General features: G+C 45.2%; 1 protein-coding gene across 1 annotated transcript in view; it reads left to right on the top strand.

Moving 5' to 3' along the window:
* Positions 1–1,813: 1,813 nt before the first annotated feature.
* Positions 1,814–21,267, top strand: part of EPHA1 (EPH receptor A1) — a 34,223-nt gene continuing 14,769 nt past the window's right edge. The window contains exons 1-4 of the mRNA XM_008635427.2: positions 1,814–2,093; positions 5,183–5,250; positions 16,902–17,177; positions 18,791–19,181. Of these exons, the coding sequence (XP_008633649.1) occupies positions 2,027–2,093; positions 5,183–5,250; positions 16,902–17,177; positions 18,791–19,181 (802 nt within the window). The 5' untranslated portion in view covers positions 1,814–2,026. The remainder of the gene's footprint in view (positions 2,094–5,182; positions 5,251–16,901; positions 17,178–18,790; positions 19,182–21,267) is intronic.

Genomic DNA, 21,267 nt, shown 5'->3' with positions numbered 1-21,267 from the left:
TTTAGGCCATCTTCTCCAGTAAGCCCTAGTAAATTTCTTCCTGCCTACTCCGTAGATCAAATGTTCTCAGTATCTGCACACCAACAAAAGGGAGACAAGAGCATCCTGAGGCTCTTCACTCCAGAACTTGTCACTTCTGAGATTTTACAGATGCAAACTCTGTTAGCCCTGAGGAACCAAGTGTCAGGCCTCAACACTGATTTTTTTTTTTTTTTTTTTTCTGAGGAAGGAGATGAGCTCCTGGCCTGCCCTGGAGCCGTATCCCCCAGCTGCAAATGGTTCTTCCCCATTTCACATCGCCTCTGTTGTCCCACCACACAGAAGTTTGCTGTGGGTCTGTCTGCCCCACTGCTACATCACAGACTGAAGAAGGCACAGAATTGTACAAATGAAGACTGAAATGGATACATTCCCCCAGTGCAAACTCAAGGTATGGGTTGTAGACCAGAAAATCTTGTATGAGTCATTCAAATGTGGGGGAAACATGGACATAAAAGTTTGAGACTTAGACTGTGGACTGGTAAAGAGAACTTTAGACAGGATTCAACTGGACCAAATTTAAGATATAACTACTGTGAATGCCATTAACACTTGAATTATTTGTACCTATATTTTGCTTCATATGCTATGTAAAATATAAAGCTTAGTATTGCAACCATTTATTCTGAGATTTCTCTTGCCAGTGTTCAGACATCTTGGGATAGAGCTTGCTTTCTCAAGATGTATGGTTTGAGAATCACAGAATTCACTGAAAGATTAGACGCAAAGGCCCTCAGAGAGTCCATAGCCCCAAATGCTGCTCAGAGCAGGGCTGATTGCAGAGGTGGATATGTTGTTCATGGCTGTGTCCTGGCAAATCTGGAATATCTCCAAGGGTGGAGATCCCCCAGCTTCTCTAAGCAACCTGACAAGGTCCTTTCTTTAGCCTTCCATGGGGAGGAGGAGGAGGAAGAGAGCATGAGGAATGCAGCCATACAGCAAGTGTAAGTGTAATAATACCACCTGTATTTTGTGCGGAGGGGTGTAATAGCTTTGTATGGGTGGGAGTAACATCCTTGATGGATAGCAGAAGAGACAGAACAAAGGCAAGTTCTTTCATATTTATGTCCCTCAGGAAGAAAACTAAGAGTCCCATGAGGTCTTCCTACACAGAGAAAAAGAATCCTTCTATCTTGCCTCCTCTCCCATGATTTCTTTCTTGCTGAAAAGCAGGCACTGTCCATCAATGCTGAGGATCTGGCTAAATGGAAAACAGCGATTCTGCCAGACAAAGTGGTATCGCTGTTGCTCTGTGACCTACTTGTGAATGAAATGGGCCACTGTCCCTGTGTACCGATTGATTTCCTAAACATATGCAGTGAGGATGGCTCAGTGGTATTAGCCCCATTATCACAGATCACAGAATCACAGAATGGTTTGGGTTGGAGAAGACCTTGAAGATCATCTGTTTCCAACTGCCCTGCCATGGGGATTGGAACGAGACCTTCCACTAGACCAGATTGCTCCAGGGCCCCATCCAACCTGGCCTTGAACACTTCTAGGGATGGAATAGCCACAACCTCCCTGGGCAACCTGTTCCAGTGCTTCACCACCCTGAAGAATTTCTTCCTAAATTCTCAGTTTAAAGCCATTGCCGGGGCCGGCGGGACCGAGAAGGATGGCGAGGGCTGCCCAGGAGGTGGCAATCGGGAGCCTCTTACGGGAGTGGAGCAAAGGTGGAGGGAGGCTCCCAGGAAAGAGGTGGCTGCCTTTAAGGTGGGTTTATTTGCCTGCCAGATGGGAAGTCTGTGACCAGCCCCTTAGAACAGGTAAAGGCAGTAAGGCTTCTCCACCCACTCGCCTTGATCTTTCATCACCACCGTGGGCCAGGCGGGCGCTTGTGCAACGTGCGCGCCGCGCTCGGGAGGCTGCGGGAGAGGCCCATGCGCTGCCCGCAGCAGCCCGGGCACGGAGGCCTGAGCCGGCGGGGGCTGCGAGCCGGGCCCCCTCTCCGGCCAGCCCGGGGCTGAGCACCTGCAGCGGCGGGATGGAGCTCTCCCTCGGGCTCCTTCTCCTCTGGGCTCTCCTTCCTCCCGAGGCGCACGGGAAAGAAGGTAAGCGTGGGACCCGCCGCCGGTCCCTCTGCCCGGAGGGCTGGGCTGGGGCGCGCAGGGAGAGCGACCTCGCTGAGGGGCAGGGAACGGGACCTGGCCCACGCGCCTGCGGCTCCAGGGACACCTCAGAGCGACTGGGGTGTCAGGGAAGGGCAGCCGGGTGTGGGGGGGACCACAGCCTGGCAAATCCCATCCGAATCTCGGTGGCTCAGTGAACGAGCCCAGGTATGTTCTCCCCCTCCTTCACCTCCTCCTGGCTGAAGCACAAATGCCTCGGCATATCCAGGGATCCAAGAGAATTCTGCCCCTGTTTCCTTCAAACACGGGCCTTGCAGATAACAAGTTTAAACACAAATTCAGAAAGTTTCTCCTCTCCTCTGGCAACACCCCCGCAGTTTCCTCAGGAAGCCCTCTTAGGAGTTAACCCTTGTGAGCAAGCGGACAGTCATTTTATCAGAGACTCTTTTACCTGCCCTAGCCCTAGAAGACGGAGCTGGGCTTTAAAATTTCCTCTTCCACCTCTTCAGGCTTCCATGTTTCCCTTCTCTGTACCACTTACTCGCTTTTATTAGATGTTGTGGTTTTTTTTTCCTTCCATCTTGGTAGTTGCACAGTGGTTATGAAACATGGTAACTTTTAATAGAGGTGAGGGAAGTGTAAATCTCTGCTCTGTTCCCTACCTCCTCCTGCAGTCAATCCCTGTCAGGGACTTCTGTTTTGTACAGCAAGAGGTGTTGGGGCTTTTCCATCCCAAGGACAGCCCTCCTTCGCTTCTTCAGGCTTTCGACTGAGGGGACTTTGTCATAACTGGCAGTTCAGCCATGGGCTCATCTCAGATTCTGCGAGTGCTGAGTGATCTTTTAAAGCGTCCTTGACAAGCACGTTTCTATTAACGATACAGCTACGCGGATGCAGCTGGCAGACATTGTGTAGAAGGCCTGCCTGAGTGAGAAGTAATATCGGGTGACACCACGCAGGCTTTGGTTTCCAGAAGCGTGTAACCAGTAGCTGGCAGTAGCAGTCAGGGACCTGTCTGCCAACTTCTCCCCTATCTCAGCCATCTCATTTGGGCTGTGTCTGTGATCCACTCTTCCTTAACTTGTCTGTCAGGGAAACAGCTCATTTTCCCGGCGTCCTCTCTTATCTGAAGCCTTTCTTATTTTGGGGGACACCTCCGCCCCTGTGGCTGGACAGCCACGTGAGATTCCTAGCAACAAGGCTGTGGACCAGAGAGCTCGTAGTCCCTGAGTACTGTATTCCTCTGCTTCTGCAGTCTTACTGGTGCAATCTTCCTTTCCGTGGGGAATCCCTGCTGTGGGATTTACTTGGAGAAGTACTTCTTGGCAATGGACTTCGTCCCTCCAGTGGGCACTCAGCAGCTGAAGGAGCTGCCATTGCTGACAGTGCGGAGCTTGGCACATGGGCTCTGCCAGGTTCCTGTCCTGGCCGCTTCCAAGTTCCTTTTCCCTTGCTCTGCTAGAGCTTGCCATGCAGCCCCTCTCACTTCCACGTTGCTGCTTCAGTCCTGAAGAGGATGGGATGGCATAGATGTTATCTAGGTGATGGGTCTGGCAGGACAGGCTACCTCACCCTTGGAGTTTTTGGAGCTAACCACAGAGGAATACTATCTCAAATAAAGAGATTGAGAGTAGAGGGGAAGTGAATGAGGAGCCTTGTCTGGACAGGGAGTCTGTGGCTAGGAAGGTTTTTCCATATGACCATACTGTGAGCACTGTGAACTTGCAAAACCTGGATTCCTGCTTTTCCCTTCTCCCACTCCTGAAAGGGTGTTTCAGAGGTGAGAACAGCAGCGCAATCCCTCTTATCTCTGATTCTGGGCCCACAGCCTGCTTCCTCATTCCACAGGACTCTTGCTGATCTGCACTTTACACTATTACTTATAGTTGGCAGGGAGTATTTGTAAAACAGTCAGATGAGGGGGAGGAAACCTGGTTATTTAAATGCCATTTTAAAATCTCCCCACTCCTACCTTTCACCCCCAAATTCTTTTCTAAGATGTTTAGAAACGACCCCTCTGAATACACCCACAGGAATCTAAAAGGGAATCCAAAGAATTTTCCTGTTTCCTATGCTCCCAAGCTGGGACTTCAGTAGGTGTGCAGAAACCAGTAGTCTGTTCTGGCAGCACCGGCAGACCCAAAGGCAGGCACAAAGCTGCACATCCCACAGTACATCTTATTCCAGCTCCTCTGCTTTCTCAATGTTTGCCGACAAAGTGGCACATTTTTAACGTGTCTTCAGATCAAGACTTTAGGCCAAACTGTGATCGCATTTTCAAATTCCTTTGGGGGCTAAAAATGAACATACCAATGATTTTCTCCTTTGTCACACGACTCCAGCAGCAAGGCTTAACGCAGCCGTGCAATTCCGCAGGAGGTGGCCGTGCTACGGCTGGAGCCATTACTCTCTTGATGTCCCGAGCAAAAAAGTCGGAGAGAGGGTTAAACAATTTCTAGGTCACCGTCAGCTGGGGGACGGTCTGAATCAGAAGCAGGAGGCTCATCAGTTTGCACAGCTGATGCATCTCATGGCTTTTGGGTACTGTGACAATGGAAAGTCCCTTCTACGACTTCACACTGCCTCAGTACTTTCCCACTGTGTTTCAAGTACTGAATAGTCCCTCCAGGCGACACTGATTGATCTTTTGTGTTGGTAATTTATTTGATTGCCTTCCTCTTCAGCCATCTAGTCTGCTGCCTTCCTGTTCCAAGGAAAGACGTGTTCAGCTGCTAATGCCGGGTTCCCATTTGAATAGGCTTCCACCTCCTTCTTCCTTTTTGGGGGCACTTTTAGGAAGTGATAAAATTTGTCAGGGATGCATTTTTTGGATGTGTGTAGGAGGGGGTCTCATATAGTAGTAAAAACTTTTAACTCCTGACTAGGTGCCCTGTCTTGTATCTTTCCATCCTTCCTCTAGCCATGCTTTTTGAAGGTGAAAGGCTTCAAAAGATGGGGGTGAGAGACGAAATGCAGGCTTTACCTTCTTTGACAAAACAAGGATGAAACCATTCTGTGAGCCATATGAGTTGGGTCACTGATTTATATTTTCCCTCTCTTCTGGTTTTCAGTGGATCTACTTGACACAAGCACTGCACAGGGTGAACTGGGCTGGCTTCCAGACCCTCCGGAAGTAGGGGTGAGTACACACATTCGAGTAAAGGGAGCCACTGGCAGTACTGAATGATGGAAAAATATAATCCATGTTGAAATTGTACCCTCCCTCTGGAAACCGAGGTTCTGGAAGCTCCACCTCCTCCTGGACATTTTATGCTTTATAAGTCTCTCTCCCTTCACCTGTGCAGACTCACCCCTAGCCAGCTTTTTTAAGGACTGATGCCTCTTGACTTCCAGTATGATTAAACATATCCTTGAAATATACTGTTTCTATGAAGTAATAAAGCAATGAAGAAAAAGGAAGAAATCAAATCATCACCCAGTTTTTCATTCTGTCATGCTGCACATAAATCTCATGCATTTTTTTTCCCGGAAAATAGGCAGAGCAAAAGTATTTCTGTTTCTGAAGCTCTCTGTTTCAGAGTCTCAAGAAATTAGAAACACATTATAGGTTTTTTAATTCAGCAGCTGACTGAAGAAATAACTATTAACTCATGGGGCAGCAATCTGCCCTTGTGGGTGGGCTGCAAGATTCTAGGACTTTACACCAAGCTGTGGTGTTTGTTCCACACAGCTGACAATGAGAGAGGAATTTCCCTTCGTTTTGTGACTGTAAAATTGAGTTGATGGAAGTGCTTCAAAATGTACTCCTGAAACCACTGCAAAATTGGACCCCGAAAGACAGCTGTACTTGTATTTTTGTACAAGTACAGCTATTTTGTATGAAGTGTAGTTGGGCAGTCCCTCTGGTGTCACAACCTACATTAGTGAAGGTGGTTTCCTTTGTAGCAGCAGTACTGTGGGAGTGGTGGAAGGAGGGCACAAAGAAAAGGGAATTTAGGGACTACCTGCGTTAGTTAGGACATATGTTAATACATAGTTTCAGTTCCTCATCCATGCTCTTGTCTTTGTAGCAAGTCCCAAGCTTTCCAATGGAGAGTCTTCACCCTTCCTGTTCTAAAGCAGACCCGGATTCAGCCTGTTCCTAACTCATTTTCATAACTTTCCTCTGTAATGCGCTGTGGCTGGTTTAAAGCCGCCCCAGCCTCCTCCTCCTCCCGGTAGCCTTGCTGGGTGAAGTAGAGCCAGACAGTGAGGTTCTCCTGTACTGGCATAACTGCATTTGTTTCATTAGTAAAGCTGTTTTGGTTATTATTAGTAGTATTATTATACCCTGCTCAAAACAGGTGCCCTAGTGAGACATACATGTAGATCATGTTTTGCCCATTGTTCCCTCTGTTGTCTCATCAACTGTCTGTGTGGTAATTTTACCCCAGTTCTAGGCCCCAGGCATGTTCAGGATGAAGATTGCCTCTTGAAAAGATTGGAAAAAACTACTGAAAAGTGCATTCTAAAAAAAAGTCTGATAGAAAGAAAATAAAACCTTTATTACAGAAGATCTGAGTGTTGCACAGTAGGTTCACAGCAGTGTGAAGAGTTGGCAAATCCTTCTGCTTGTGCTACATTTGCTTTTTAAAATATGTATATTCAAAATACAATTGTAACTAAGAATTGTTGAACATTATGGGGAACGTGGCCTGAGAGAAATCAAAACCATCAAATCAGGATATGGATGACTGATAAAACAAGAGAGGATGAAGAACAGATTCATTGACTTCTTATGAGCAACTCTTTTGAGGAGATTTGTCGAATTACATCATTTCCCAATAACTGTTAGGTGGAAGTCCGACAAATTGCCACAAGCAAAAAGGGAACAATGGCTGATTCTCTTGTAATCAGAACTTTGAACAGGTGCTTCTGAAACCATTCCCCCAAAATGAAGAATTAAATATGTTCAAAAAAGAACGGAAATTAGTTCAGAACACTTTTTGACGAAAAAGAGCCAAGATTAGTACTGAGTAATCTGACGAGGTTGATTAGTAACAGGCTGGAAACATGTGAGCTGTACTGCACACAGAGCTGAAGGGTGTACTTCATGTAACACTGCTACTTGTAGCTAACCTCAGATGCCAGAGATCTCCCATCAGTGAGCTGGATTTGTGTCAATATACTTATCGCACAGAGGAGGAATTTGCCCTGGGGAATTCTCAGGCTTTATATGGACAAGGCCCCCAAGGCAGAGCCCAGAAGAGGCTGGCTAAGTCTGTGGAGGCAGAACTACACCTTTGTTTTCTCCTCACTTCTAGCCAATGGCAGAGGATGAAGTGGCTTGCCAGGTGTGGCTGTTTCATGGTCAGACCGTGGCTGTATCCAGTGTAGACAATGCTCCTGTTAACACACGGGCTCAGCCTGAGAACACCGCTCCGTTTTGGACAGCACTTCGGTAGTTCAGAGCTTCTGCACTACATCAGCCAGCATCTTGCCTAAGCCTAAAGGTAGTCTTTGAGTGAAAGTCTCTGTACTTTAGGTGAAGTGTCTGCAGAGTTTTGTTTGTTGAAAGGTTCGTGCTAGCCTGATTTGTAGTAGCTACTTAGAAAGGGTTTCATTCATTTTAGGCTACTATTGGAGACTAGGCTTTTAAAAAGGCAGACTGTAGTTCCTATAATCCTTTTTTATCTACCTTACCACCCACCACCCCCCTCCTCCATCACCTAACATATTCCTTGATAATTCTTTTTTGGCTTTGAAGTTTTGCCACAGCAACACCAGGGGGGCACAGAGAGGTGTATCACAGTACTACTAGTAGATTTCCACCTTTTCACATATGTTAGACAGCCTGTGATGGCCACCTTGAAGGTGTCAGGAGTATAGAATTTACTTGCTCTCACATTTCTTTAAAACTCCTCATGCTGCACAAACAGCCTAGCTACCTGAAATGGTTTCAGAAATCACTGAAACTGTTCAAAAAAGGACCTCTCTAAGGCAATCATGAACAAATTCAGCTATCAGGCATAGTAGCATTGCTTCTTGGCAGCTTGTAAAATAACAAGCTATACATTTTTCATATAAAAAGTTATCAATCACTGATTTGCTTTCAAATATAATTGCATCAGCTGTGAACAGATTGTGATGAGGAATCATGTTTTCCTCTTGCATTTGGCTTTTAATAGACAAGGCCCTAAGCCACCCAGCCTGGCTTTGAAGTCAGCCTTGTTCTGAGCAGGGGATTGGAGTAGAGAACCAAAGGTCCTTTCCTGCCTAAATCTTTGCGTTTGTGTGATAGTTTAGAATTGTTTGTTCATTAGAATTCTGAGCTTGAATTTTTAGCCCAGGCACAAAAGGTCCTCCTGATTTTATAATTTTTTTTTCATGATTTTATGTAGTATCTATTCCTATGGATTTTCTGTATCAGTTTATGTAGGTCTATGATACAACATACTGAGCAATCCACTATTTGTCTTTAATGCTGTGATTATCTCACCCCCAGCTTGTGGGCCTATATTGATATTTTCCTTTTATCCACACTTTCCAGTTTTTGTTTATGTGAAGAGTATTTGCATAATCCAGTCATACTTCCATGAGTACATGTGACTACTTAGGGTCCAAGCCATTTGTGCTGGAGAATGCTGCACACTGGGCTTCTCAATATGACTTTCTCTCTCTATATTGTTGAATGAACTGGAAATTAAACACACTTCTTTCTTTTTTAGCTGCTACATTTTCTTGGGAGATGTGCTTTCACCAGTTCTACAGCTGTCTTTGCATGTAAAAGGGTCCTTTTTCATGGTGACTTTCTTTTTGAATTGGATGTGTATTATCTCAGGAATCACGTGAGCTCTACTGCTGCCAAATTGTGCCGTATTTATTAGATATTAAAAGTTTGGCAAGGCTCAGTTCTCAACTGGCAGCTGGTTTGTGGAGCTTACTTTTCCCATCTTACATTCCTGCATGGATCATAGCATTATTAAAGCTTCCAAATGATTTTCTTAGTCTCCTTTCCAGGCTGCCATTGTTCTCAGCCTTTTATTCATGGTAAGGAGGAGGACATAATTATTTTTCTGCCTATTCCATACTCTTTCTTGCTTCCACACATACTTCAAAGCATTGCTATCAGTTTCAAGCTTTCTACCAGGTTTCTGAGTGTGCATGGCACTTGATCTGCTCATCTTTTCCAAAGTCTACTTTCAAACAGGACTAAAGATGGGCATTTAATACCAGTGGCCTAAAGTATCCCAAAGGCTATCAATGAATAACCACCAACTACAACAATTGTAGCTCCAAAAACACTTGAAAACTTTGGAAATTATGTGATTCTTGTTCGGTTCTGCACCTCATGTTCCACGGAAGGTGTAATTATGACCATAGCCACTGCCAAAGCTATGTGAATACAATTTGATTAGGCCAAAAGTCAGATACATATTTTATGCTGTTGTTGTTCTATTAAAGCCCAGGCATAGTTCAAATTCTACACTGATAAATTTTTAGGTAATAGACTAGATCAAGTACCTGTGGCCCTGTCAGCAACTTATATATCACTGACCACACCATAACATTTACATGCCTTCAGGCTCTAGCAAGGTGAGGTTGTGTTCCACCAGACTCAGCGGTCCCAGATTTTGGTATCAGCTGATGGCTGGTTTCTGTTTCCACCACTTCTGGTCAGACAGATAGGCCTGGTCATGAAGGAAATAGTGCTGTGGGGCACACAGCCTTTAACCTGCATGTAATTCCAGCACAGCACTCCTATCTCGTTAAACCTGGGCAGTTCACTTAGTCAGACTCGGTGATCTCTTACTCAGTCTCACCTGGAAGAGTCTCAGCCAGTCAGCTTTTTGTAGCATCAGAAGGTGGTGTGAAAAACAGCCATCAGAAAAGCTGTTCTGTGCACCTCCTCCCACAACTGTTGGCCATACATGTCCTTTAGGAGCTAACTCAGAGGAGTGCCATCAGCTCTGAAGCTGGAGCAGAGTAGCAGTGTACACCTCACTGCTCTCAGTTTAAGTATCAGGCACAGGGGATTAGCTCCTCTGAGTGAACAGGATCTGCATAGAAATAAGGGACAAATGCTTAGTAAAGCCAATAGCTACCTGGAAATGGGAACAGCTCTGGCTTCAGGGTTGTGTCCTGACATGACCTGCTGCTGTTGATCTGTGGACTGATGGAGAGATATATGTTGATGACGTCCTGTTAATTGAAAATTAGTTCTTTTGTGTCAATTTGGGAGAGAAAGAAAAAAATTGTTATGCATATCCAGATATTTTTTTACTCAGAATTGTGAGAAAGGGGAATACAAACCAGTGAGATGAGAGCAAGTGAAGTGTAAATTAATAGCTGTAGGGAAGGCCAGATTGCATGAGCCACCAACTAGGCAGCCTAGGATGGAGTCACTACCATAGACCCAAGTAACAATCTTGGCCAGTGCACTCAGTGTTGTGACCTGAAGGGCAGAAAAGAGCACGTTATAAGCCAAAGTGAAGATGCTGTACAGCCATAACATTCATCACCACGGCTGCTCAGGCACTATGGTGGTGACAGAACTGTTGCCTAGCAGCTTCAGAAAGCTGCTTCACTCTTTTATAGCTGCTGAATGAGTGGACAAGGTTCACTGAACTTCGTCATGTCAACACAAAAAGAGCACAAGTCAGCTGGAGCTCGGAGATTAACCTGCCTACAGCATGGTCCTCCAAGAAGACTAACAGGCTATTTAAAATAATAATACTAGTAAAAACCAACCAACCAACCAGAAAACCCAAACAAAACAACTTCTGTTATAATACCAACTAAAATACTGGTGAGTTTGCAGGCAAGCAATTAGAAAGAAAAGGCTTTACATCTTTTGTTGCCTGCTGTGTCCTTGAAGGATGAACCTGTGCTTTGAACAGTGATTCTCATCATCTCAGAGGCAGATCTGCAGAAAAATATTCCCACGATTTATTTCTTGGAAGGTTATTTCCATTGTTTTTAAGGCCTAGTTTCTGGCTTCTGTTTGCTTGACTTGAATATTGCCAGCTCCTCACATGACTTTCAGGCTGCCATCTCCTGCAGCTTCTTTTCTCCAGGCAGGTTTGATCATCATCAAGACACAATTACCCCATCCCTGTGTGGGATTCCACCTGGTCCATCTTTAAAAGGAACTTATACAAACAGAACAAGTATTGCCCATCGCCATCAGATTAATTTCCAGGTTCTCTGTAAACACTAGAAGTACACTTGACACACCATACAAAACCACGGCTCACAATATAAAGCCCTTTACCTTGAAAAAATGAAAAAAAATCACTTCCATTTACAATTGGTCTTACGCAATGCAATGCAAAAATAACATGAGAACTAACATTTGCTTTATTGGTAACATGGCTTTAGCCATGAATTCTGAACTCTTAAGATGCACAATCTGATTTTCCACTCCTGTCTTTTTTGTAGTTATTGGTATTGTTAGTGAGTGTTAGCAAAGCAGGTATATACAAAACAAGTGTTCCAAACCAGCTAGGTGAAATGTTGGACTAGAGTATCATTATCCCTCATCTAGCAGCATCTGTTGTGACCAGAACTGTTTTCACACAAGACCTCAATGTGGTCAGACAGTTCAGAGAATGAGCAGACAGCAGAACCTGGGTTTGATAAACAGGTTCTGTAATCAATGCACTGGTGCTCCGTGTCTCACATTAACACCTTATTTTCCCATAAGAGCATGAGTACCAGTTAAATTGAAAGGACATGGGTGGGATGGAGACCTATGTGCTAGTGCCCTAAAGAACGAGTAATTACATAATGGAGTTGCTCCTCCCTGAAAATAACCAATGGATCATTGTGGGGAAAAAATGTATCATCCCACCCATAAAGATACCGTAGATAAGTAAACATCTCGTCTGTGTTCAGTTGTGTCAAAGGCTCCATGATGATGTGATGAAATTAAAATTGCCTGACCATAGCCAAATGATCAAAGAAATAAGAGCAGCCTCAGCTGTTCTCAGATTTAAAGTTATAGGACTCATGGAGTGTCTAGATGTCACCACACTTCTTTCATCATCGTCATCTAAATTGTCTTCCACAGCAGCAAAAGAACTTCAAAGAGTATTGAGAAACATTTAGTAAAGGGTCACAGAAACTTCAATTCTGGAATACACCACTGTGGTGATGCTATTTTTGGTCGGCTGGTCCAGCTTACCTCCTGACAAATTTTTGTCAGATGTATTTTAACTGCAGAGAAGCTCTTCACCGCATCAAGACAGGTGCCAACAAGGTGCCTCTCTTGTCACTGGCTTTCCTCTGAGGAAACTACGCTATGATTGTAGAACAGCTGTAATTACCTTCAATGCTGAATCTGTTCCAGGTAGGTTTTTTGGTCATGTTGGCATGTAAATGCTACTATACAAAAGTCAAGACACTTCACAGGCAGGGAAAGGGGATAAAAACTGTTCAGCGGCACATGTTCTCCTAGGTGTTTCAGGCTTGGTACACAAGAGATGTATTGTTGAGGAAAAGTTTGCTGTTTTGGGGCCTTGCAATTTTTCTTCAGGAAGAGATTTAATGGCTTCTCAATTCTGTTGAAAATTAAATGAGGTTGAGATACACTTGCTATGCACAGGTACACCGTAGCTGGCTTTGCTAACTTAGCTGTCTTTTCATCTTAGTGAAATTTTCTTACCCAAAGTTAAACAAGTTTTTGGATTTCAGCATATGAACTCTTTAACTTTTCCAGTAGGAACTCTTATTAACTTTTCCAGTGGAGACATGCATCTTAGTTTAGTAACTTTAAGCCTACTGGCAAGATGCTTGCCTTGCTTTTGCTTCTGAAAGTCTCTTAAAAGTATTGCTGTACCTTTCTGTAGACCACAAATTGGAAGACGCTGTGCTAAGGTAATGTGAAAGCAAATGAGATAGAGGTCACAGCAGGCAGGCTCTTATCTGAAAGGAGACAGGGCAAGTCCCTGGCAAGCTGGAGATGGAGACAGTATTCTTATTGCGAGTCACAAGTTCTTCTGACTCCAGTCTGAGCCTACAATTTGCAATACTGTCACAGTCTGCTGCCTCTGTCGTTGGTAGCCTACCTCCTCATTAGCAGGGATGAAATTTGTATTTGTCAACATAAAAAGCTTGTTTGCTTCTTTTTCTTCCCCACCTAAAAAAGGCTAAAACCGAAAGAGACCACTTCATTGATGCCTGCAAAGCCTGACACAGTGGCTCCAAGGTGTGCAAACTGTCTCAGTTTGTTTCCATCTTATCCCTGATGGTAGATCCTAGGAAGAGTAGCCCACAGATGGATGAAGGAATCACAGTTTGTCCTAGATAGGATCCTTGACACAGACCTAATCTAGAGAAGGCTCATTATATAGAAAAAACAAAGTAAGCCTTCTGTACGCTTCAGAGCTTCAAACTGTAAAATTTCAGAGTCAATAAAGGCAGCTATTAAAAGGCATATACCTTATCTTATCTTTGGATTTTTACTCACGTGGCAGACCAAACCAATACTGTTTACTACAAATATCTATTGGTGCCCTTCCAGGTTGTCATTGAAATCATTCTGAATGGCTTTTATAAAGACAACTTTCTTTATATGGAACCAAACGAATGTGAGGAAAGTTGCTTTCCTTTTTTCCCTTTTCCTGAACTTGCAGTATTTTGAGGTTATTGACACAGTACCTTTGCTTTGAGGTTTTCACTTAACTCTAATTGCTGTGCTGGAATTATTTTGCTCTGTATTACACCACCACACCAAGGTTTTCAAGAACAAACCTCTGGAACTAGGTGCCTGCGTTAGTATGTGGGCTTCTGAGAAGTGCAGAACACTCACTTGTTCTCAAATCCAATCGCTATGGCCTTAGAATTCTTAGGAAGCCAAGCTACTGAGTTACGGTGCTCTCCTGAATGCATTGGCATTTGTTTTCTTAGCAAGTTTTAAAGAACTCTAAAAGATTTCAAGAGTTTGGAGACTAGTTTAGACTTTAACTTAAAAAATAGAGCGTTTAAAAGGCATTTCAAAGAATAACACGCAAAGAGTTTAAGAACTCTTTAGCTTGCTTGGAGCAGGGAATTGGACTAGATGATCTCCAAAGGGTCCTTTCCAATCAAAATCTTTCTATTATTCTGAATCTCATAGAGAGTTTTCTCTCACATCAAAAAAACACAAGTTCACTCACCGCTAAAATGAGGAAGTCTGACTAACACTGTTCCCCACTTCTCCTAGAAGAATGTTGCCCATCCTATGGCCAAACTAATGACTGGAGTAAGGCAACAGTGTCTGGAATTAAGTGGGTAAAAAGTTGTATTATCAAAGGAGGTTGATTCAATGTCATTGGCAGACAAACTGGAGAGCCAAGTAATTAATATTGATTGAGCCAGACTTTACCACACATGTTTATTAAGAACATTACATTAAAAATCAGAGGCATACATTTTGATTTTGCAGCAGATTCTTTGAGGATGGGAGACAGTTGCCTGGCAACTTCTGGTCTCATCACCCTTTCATTAAATGTTGTATGTAACAGTTTTCCTCTACTACTTTGAATTTAAAAGCTTCACTGAATAATGAAAAGAACTCAGAAGTATATTTAACAATAGTTCTGTATTGTTAGCATAAATAATATCCTCATTTTACTTCCTTTACCCATCAGCAGTAGAGTCTAGAAAAAACATGTCTGACTCCCTTGTTATTTCTTTGTACCACACTGCATATGAAACTGTGCAATAGTCAGTGCCAAGCATCTTTGCCCTGAAGAGCTGAGTCTGGAAGAAGCTGTGCTGAGATGAGTTAAGAAATACAGGGGTTAGCAGTTGGATTTTTTTCCAGCAGTAGAGTTTAAAGGAATTTTTTTTTGCTAGAGTTGTCACCACTGAAAATGAAACTTTGGTCCTGTATCATGTAAGTTTTGAAAATGTATTTTCAGGACATGCACCACAGCAGCTCATGTCTTTCGGTGAGACATGCAAAAACCACTTTCTGGTGACACTTGTCTGTGGTACTGCCTTGGGATAAACTGCTAATGGAAAGTTGTCTAACTCTCAGCCTCCAAATGCAATTATGCTTTTCCCATCAGCTCTGTGGAGGCAGACGCACATTGAAAAACGCTTCTAAAAGCCAGTCCTAACATTGGCAGTGTATGAAAGCTACTTTGCTCTTATTCCCCTTTCTAACTTCTTTTCTTCTACCTCAGTATACTTCAGGATGTGTTGTAAATTCAGTTCTGTAACATTTTCCAGAAGGCTTTCAGTTAAAGACTGCAAGAGGTCATTAAGTGATTGTCTCATCTGGTTGATCAATTGGGATTGATCCGTCAGTCTCTTTCTTTGTTTTGCTATCATAAATCCTTTGACCTCCAGTTAGTGAAATAAGTGTAAATCCTGTGTGCTGCAGGTCTATGCCAGCTGGATCAGATTAAGAGGGTGGGGTAACACTGGAGATTAATTATGTGGAGAAAAGAGGGAACAAGAAGGGACACATAGATACCATCCACAGAACTTCCTGGGAGGAGACTGCTAGTATGCACTTAGGTAGAAGGCTGAAATCATCCAGAGAGGAGCTTATGCTATCAGCAGGGCTTGCTGGCTTGGAGAAAGCTCTCCAACACTTTTCAGAGTGGGGCTGTGTAGGAGGTATGCTCTAAGTCATGGCATAAAAGCAGAGCCTCTTTGGCACTCTGTGGGTCCATCTCTCATATTCCACTAGCAGAGTGGCCTGGTCTGTGGGGAGGCGAGCTGTTGTGCTGTGAGCACACGAGCTGGTGGTGCTGAAGAAATGTGTGAATCTCATGCTCAACCCATGAGATTTGACAAGTCTGGAGTAACACAGAGACTGAGGCCTTGTTTAAATTGCATCTTAACCTGGGGTGTGATTTAAAACCAAGATGCTTAAACTTGTGCCAATACCTATGTGGGCACTTGTTTCAATTTAATTTGATTAAACATTCAAAGCATAATGAGAAAGGCAGTCAGCATCGGGGGAAAAAGGATCTAAGTTATTTTCCCTGTGGACAAAACCTTGCTTTCCAAATTTTCAGTTCTCATATGTGAGTTACTCAAAAGAGAATGTTCTTTGCATTTTGTATCTGACACATGGTAAGGAAAAAAAAAACTAGAACCACCTAAAATTTGACAAAAGTGTTCGTTGAAATCAGTACCAAACTTTATTGGATTAATGCAAATACTATTAGTGAGGCCATATAACCAGCTGGGCCCATGTCCTCCTCTCAGCCATTACTTGCCTGGGGAAGATACAGAACCTAAATGCAATATGAAGTCAGGAAAATCAACTGAGTTTTAATAGTTAAATTAGGTTTTGCAAAATATCCCACTTAAAGAAGCATGAACTCCAAGTTAATGAGTGCTTGCTCTAGAACAGTCCTTCTGCAATTTACCTTCCTATTATGCCAGGCCATCTTTTCTCTTACTCCCAAATGCTGGGCATTATTTCCAGGGGCAGATAATAGTCCTGGTCTGGAAGGTCCTACTGTACACTCTGAATGTAAATTGCGGCAGAGAGAAGTGGCCAATACATGGGAGTAGTGGGTCTTTTTCTCAATCTCCAAGATAAGGCAGTGCATGAAAAAAGTAAACTGGAACCAAGGTAGGATGAAGGGGATGTACAAAGGTCTATGTAAGTCAGCTCCTAATTGCAGGATCCTCTTTGCTCCCTATGTACCGAGTTTAGGCAGTCATGGGGCTCTAGACCAGATGCAGCTTTTGCTGAGTGTAAGAGACCTTTTAGCTGGCCAGGCTTTGAGCCCTGAATCCTACGTAAGAATTGATTCTTAGGCAAGATTTTGTCATATTTGAAGTGAAACTTGTTTCTCACATGTGTCTAACAGTACGTGTTTTCTTCTCCCCTGGGAGCAGTGGAGTGAAGTGCAGCAGATGATAAACGGTACCCCGATCTATATGTACCAGGACTGCAGTGTGCTTTCCGAGGGTGACACCGATCACTGGCTTCGCACCAACTGGATTTATCGGGGTGAGGCAGCCTCCCGCATTTATGTGGAGCTAAAGTTTACTGTGAGGGACTGCAAGAGCTTCAAAGGTGAAGTGGTGACCTGCAAAGAAACCTTCAACCTCTATTACATGGAGTCTGAGCAAGATGTTGGGATCCAGTTCCGCCGCCCACTGTTCACCAAGGTCTGTATTGCTGGGGGTGAAGACTGAGTCATATCTTTCAGCTTAAACTTGTCATATCTTTCAGCTTAAGCTAGGTGTGTCCTGCTGGCTTGGACAGGCCAGGAGAACCAGCATCTGGGGAAGGGCATGGATAATAGATGTCCTTAGAGTAAACTTTACCCCCAGTGCCCTCTGTGATGCTCAGAGCAGTCTTTGCCACAGGAGGTACAGGAGGTTTCAAATGAGATCAGACCTGTGTTCTGTGTAACCTCTTATTTAACCAGACACCACGTAGGTAAGGATTCTAAAGGGTTGTGACAGGGCTGAATGGTTACACCAATTTTTAGAAATAGTAGAGCAGAGACCAAAGGAATTTTACTTGCCTTAGGTAATAAAACAAGATTAGACCAAGCAAAGAACAGAATCTAATTCAGGTCTCAGTGGTCCTGATCATTTACTCTGATTGCCATGAGATATAGGGTCTTATTTTATAAACCTGGAGGTGATGGCTTGCTACAGTGAAATTCTCCCTGGTGTGATTAGCACTGCTATATTTTACCTGCTGTTTTCCTCAACGTTGTGCCCTCTTGCCATGGAAACATTGGAATTGTAGAATAAACAACCTCTGCTTTTGTTTTCAGAGGAAATTCTATAAGCCAGTTCTGTCTTAATAGAAGCCACAGACCTAAATTATTTGACTGCCCTTTCCTTTGCAGTTTAAATGGGATGTGATGAAAGCAAAGAGTTGTAAAGGCCACCACAGGCAGACCAGAACTGTGGTAACTGATTCCCCTCCCTCCCCAGTGCTCCTCCACCTCCTCTGCAGCCTACAGCATGAATTTGTGTGATACCTCCACAACTCCTAAACATGCTTTATGATCCCACTGCCAAATGTAGCTGCTATAAAGAGCCTTTCATCTCCCATCCAACTACAAGGAGTGGGTGGTATCATACAATGGGAAGGGGCCTGCAGAGGAGAGGATCAGTGATCAGGCCCTCCCACCAAGAAGAAAGGCCACCCCACCTGCAGTCCAGCTCTTCCATGTCACAGGGTGTCACAGAGGCCTTTCCCATTTGCTCAAGCATGGAAAGTATCCTCAGTCATTCACTCACTCTCATCCTTTGTTTGCAGAGGGAGTGGGAATGCAAAAGCATGGGAGCATTTTTCACCCAAGTACCTACAGTGCTGAAATATATTGAGTGCTGCACAAGTGAGTGAGCACCTGACAGCCTAAAAACAGGTGGCTGTAATTCCCTGGTTGGTTTCAAAGCACAGCTCTTGAGTGGTGTTGTGAATTCACTGCGTGCTATTTGCAAACAAAGAAAATTAGCTCAGAAAAGAGATTTGCTCTGAAATCAGAGACTCAGAACACCGGGTACTGTAGAAGACCAGTGAATCACTACACAGCAGTTGAAGGAGATGATGAAAGGTACAGAGGCAGGAAAAGATGCCCGCCCCATTTTTAACACCTCTTCCAAGCGCAAAGAAAGCATGCAGTGCAGTGGCATTAGAAGCACTTGACCAGACAGCCCCCAACAGGCCTTAATGTAAAAGAGGCTTGAGAGGCATGGATATCTCAGCTGCTGTGGCCTGCTCAGATGATAAAACTGTTGTCCTTCTCTTTTTCATGTAGCTGAACACGGTGGCAGCAGACCGAAGCTTCACAAGCAGAGACATCGAGTCGGGGGCCATGCAGCTGAACACAGAAGTGTGCTCCATTGGGAAACTCTCTCGCCGGGGCTTCTACCTGGCCTTCCAGAACTCTGGGGCTTGTGTGGCCATGGTGTCTGTCCGAGTGTATTACAAGACTTGCCCGGAGGCGGTACGCGGCCTGGCCCGCTTTCCAGAGACACTGGCAGGGTCAGAGGGGCTGACAGAAGTGCCTGGGGTCTGTGTGGAGTACGCGGCTGAAGAAGTGGGCTCTCCCCCCAGGATGCACTGCAGCACTGATGGGGAGTGGCTGGTACCAGTGGGCCGATGCCTTTGTGCTGTGGGGTTTGAGGAAGTCGATGGGAGCTGCGTAGGTGAGTATGCAGACACTAGCTGTAGGCCATGGGAGAGGTTCCAGAGAGCTGGAGATCAGAGTATCTGTAAGCAGAAAGGGGGATTAGGAGAGTTAGTGTGGTCTACTTCTCTCTTGCCTACCCCCTGTATCTTGTATCTTTCCTTCTCCTTACTTTCTCCTTAGCTTCTCTTTTTCAGCTGTGATTTTTCTCCTCATGTGTCAGGTGTAAGACCTGCACACACCTCTCCACTCCCTCTTGGGCTTCATCCAGGAGCTTTCAGCTCTGGAGCTAGTTTCTGCGAGCTGTAACTATGTGATTGACACTGACTCACTCAACAACTGGTTCTCAACCTTTAAACAGCAGCCTTGTTCTCCCAGGGCAGATGGGTCAGACACACAGAGCAGGGTATTTGTCCCGTGACTAGAAAGCAGAGAGGCAGAGGGGACAGGTTTCTCCTCTGTCCCCCGTTCTTCTTGGACTGGGATGGCTCTTCTGCCACGGGAGACCATGTAAAGCATATTGCACAATACCGTGGTGCCTGCTCTTCTGAAGAAGAGCAATTAGCAAGCAAGAGTCACCAGGGTGCTGGAGTCAGAGCGAACAAGGTTTGTTGGAATAAGAAATGCAGGGCTCTCCCTCAGCTGCAGAGGGGACAAGATTTAGCTCCTTAAGGCAACTTAGTTCGTCATGGGAGAGGACATGTGAGGTGATTTGGGGGATATGTGTTACTGCAGGGAGGGAGGTAGAAGACAGCACATCTCTGCTCTTGTTGCCAGAGCTGTATGGCACAAGACTAAGGCTGTAGGTATCCACACAGTGTTGTCAGATTCAGCAGGTGCCCCATGTCTCTGCTTTGCTCTGCTACAGTGATCTAGTGTCTCTATGAATCCCTGCTTCTTGCTGCTTGTTTTGCTTGGGGAGCTGGAGAAGGTTGAAGCACAAGATCCTTGCCCTCCTCCAGCAATCCCCTCTCCTTGCACAGCCCAGCCAGTTTTTCCACTTAGGTGCTACAGAGCTCTCCCCGCCCTCCTGAGAGCACTCCTCTGGGAAGGGGCAGGGAAGCTGTCATGTCTGGACAAGCCACGACTGCTATCGCAGCACAGGTTCATTCTACATCTGTGCTTTCATCCCACTCCGCCCAAGCACAGCTGCAGCCAGAAGTATCTTTTGTAGGATTTGTAGGGACTGGGGAGGTCTCCCAGGAGAGGAAGGGAAGAGGGGAGAACCTAGCAGGAGTACGGAGAGGTACTTCATGACCAGAACAACGTCTTATTGGAGCATTGGGGGAGAAGATAAATACAGGGTGATATCTTAGGATCCTCTCCCTCAGCAGAAAAGACCAGACTGTGCAATGAACTGGGAGCAATTCAGGTCAGGATAAAGACTGAAATCACAGCTTTTACTTTGTCCTCAGAACATGGGAGGACTTTTCCTTCGCACATGTAAAGTGGGACAGGATGGAAGACCTAGCAGTGTCATCTGATTCTGAGTTTTGCCTGGAGTAGGGAGCAAAAAAAGGCGAAAGCTGCTGGACCTTTGCCTTTTAACAGGGAAAAGAACCTGACCTCTGTTACAGAACAGGAAACAAGAGAAAGCCCAAGGTTCGGGTTCTTAACTAGTTCCCTCAACCTCTCAGTGAATTCTCAGCTGTATAAAGCTCTGTTGAGTGCAGAATGGCTCAGCCACCCCACAGCCCCAGAAAAGCTCTGCCTGCCCCAGAGCATTCAGCCTTTGCTGCCCATAAACCCAGAGGTCGTGATGAACTTTCTCCAGTATGTAACTTGCTGTGCCCACGGAGGCTGGCTGTGCCCTGGCTGCTTGCTGGGCTCTGCAGGGCGGCAGCTGAGCCGAGCTCCCCGCCAGCCCCGGTCCGGTGCCTGCCGCCTGCCCGGCCTGGCCGGCAGTCAGACTCACGAGGAGCACCTGTAGGAATGAGGAATGAAGGAAGCGCTCCGGCCATCCTCTCTGCCCTCTGGTGCTTGGTGAGCGGGCCCTTTCCCAGGCTTGTTTTTCCCATCGCGCCGCCCGGAGCGGGTGCCCAAGGCCCGGGGAAACCGGGGGCCAGCGGGGCTGGGCGGGGGCCGAGGCTGCTGGCCGTGCGCCC

This window comes from Corvus brachyrhynchos, unplaced genomic scaffold (genome assembly GCF_000691975.1).
Source record: "Corvus brachyrhynchos isolate BGI_N302 unplaced genomic scaffold, ASM69197v1 scaffold176, whole genome shotgun sequence".
Taxonomy (NCBI): domain Eukaryota; kingdom Metazoa; phylum Chordata; class Aves; order Passeriformes; family Corvidae; genus Corvus; species Corvus brachyrhynchos.
This window is presented reverse-complemented; position numbering and strand designations above follow the sequence as displayed.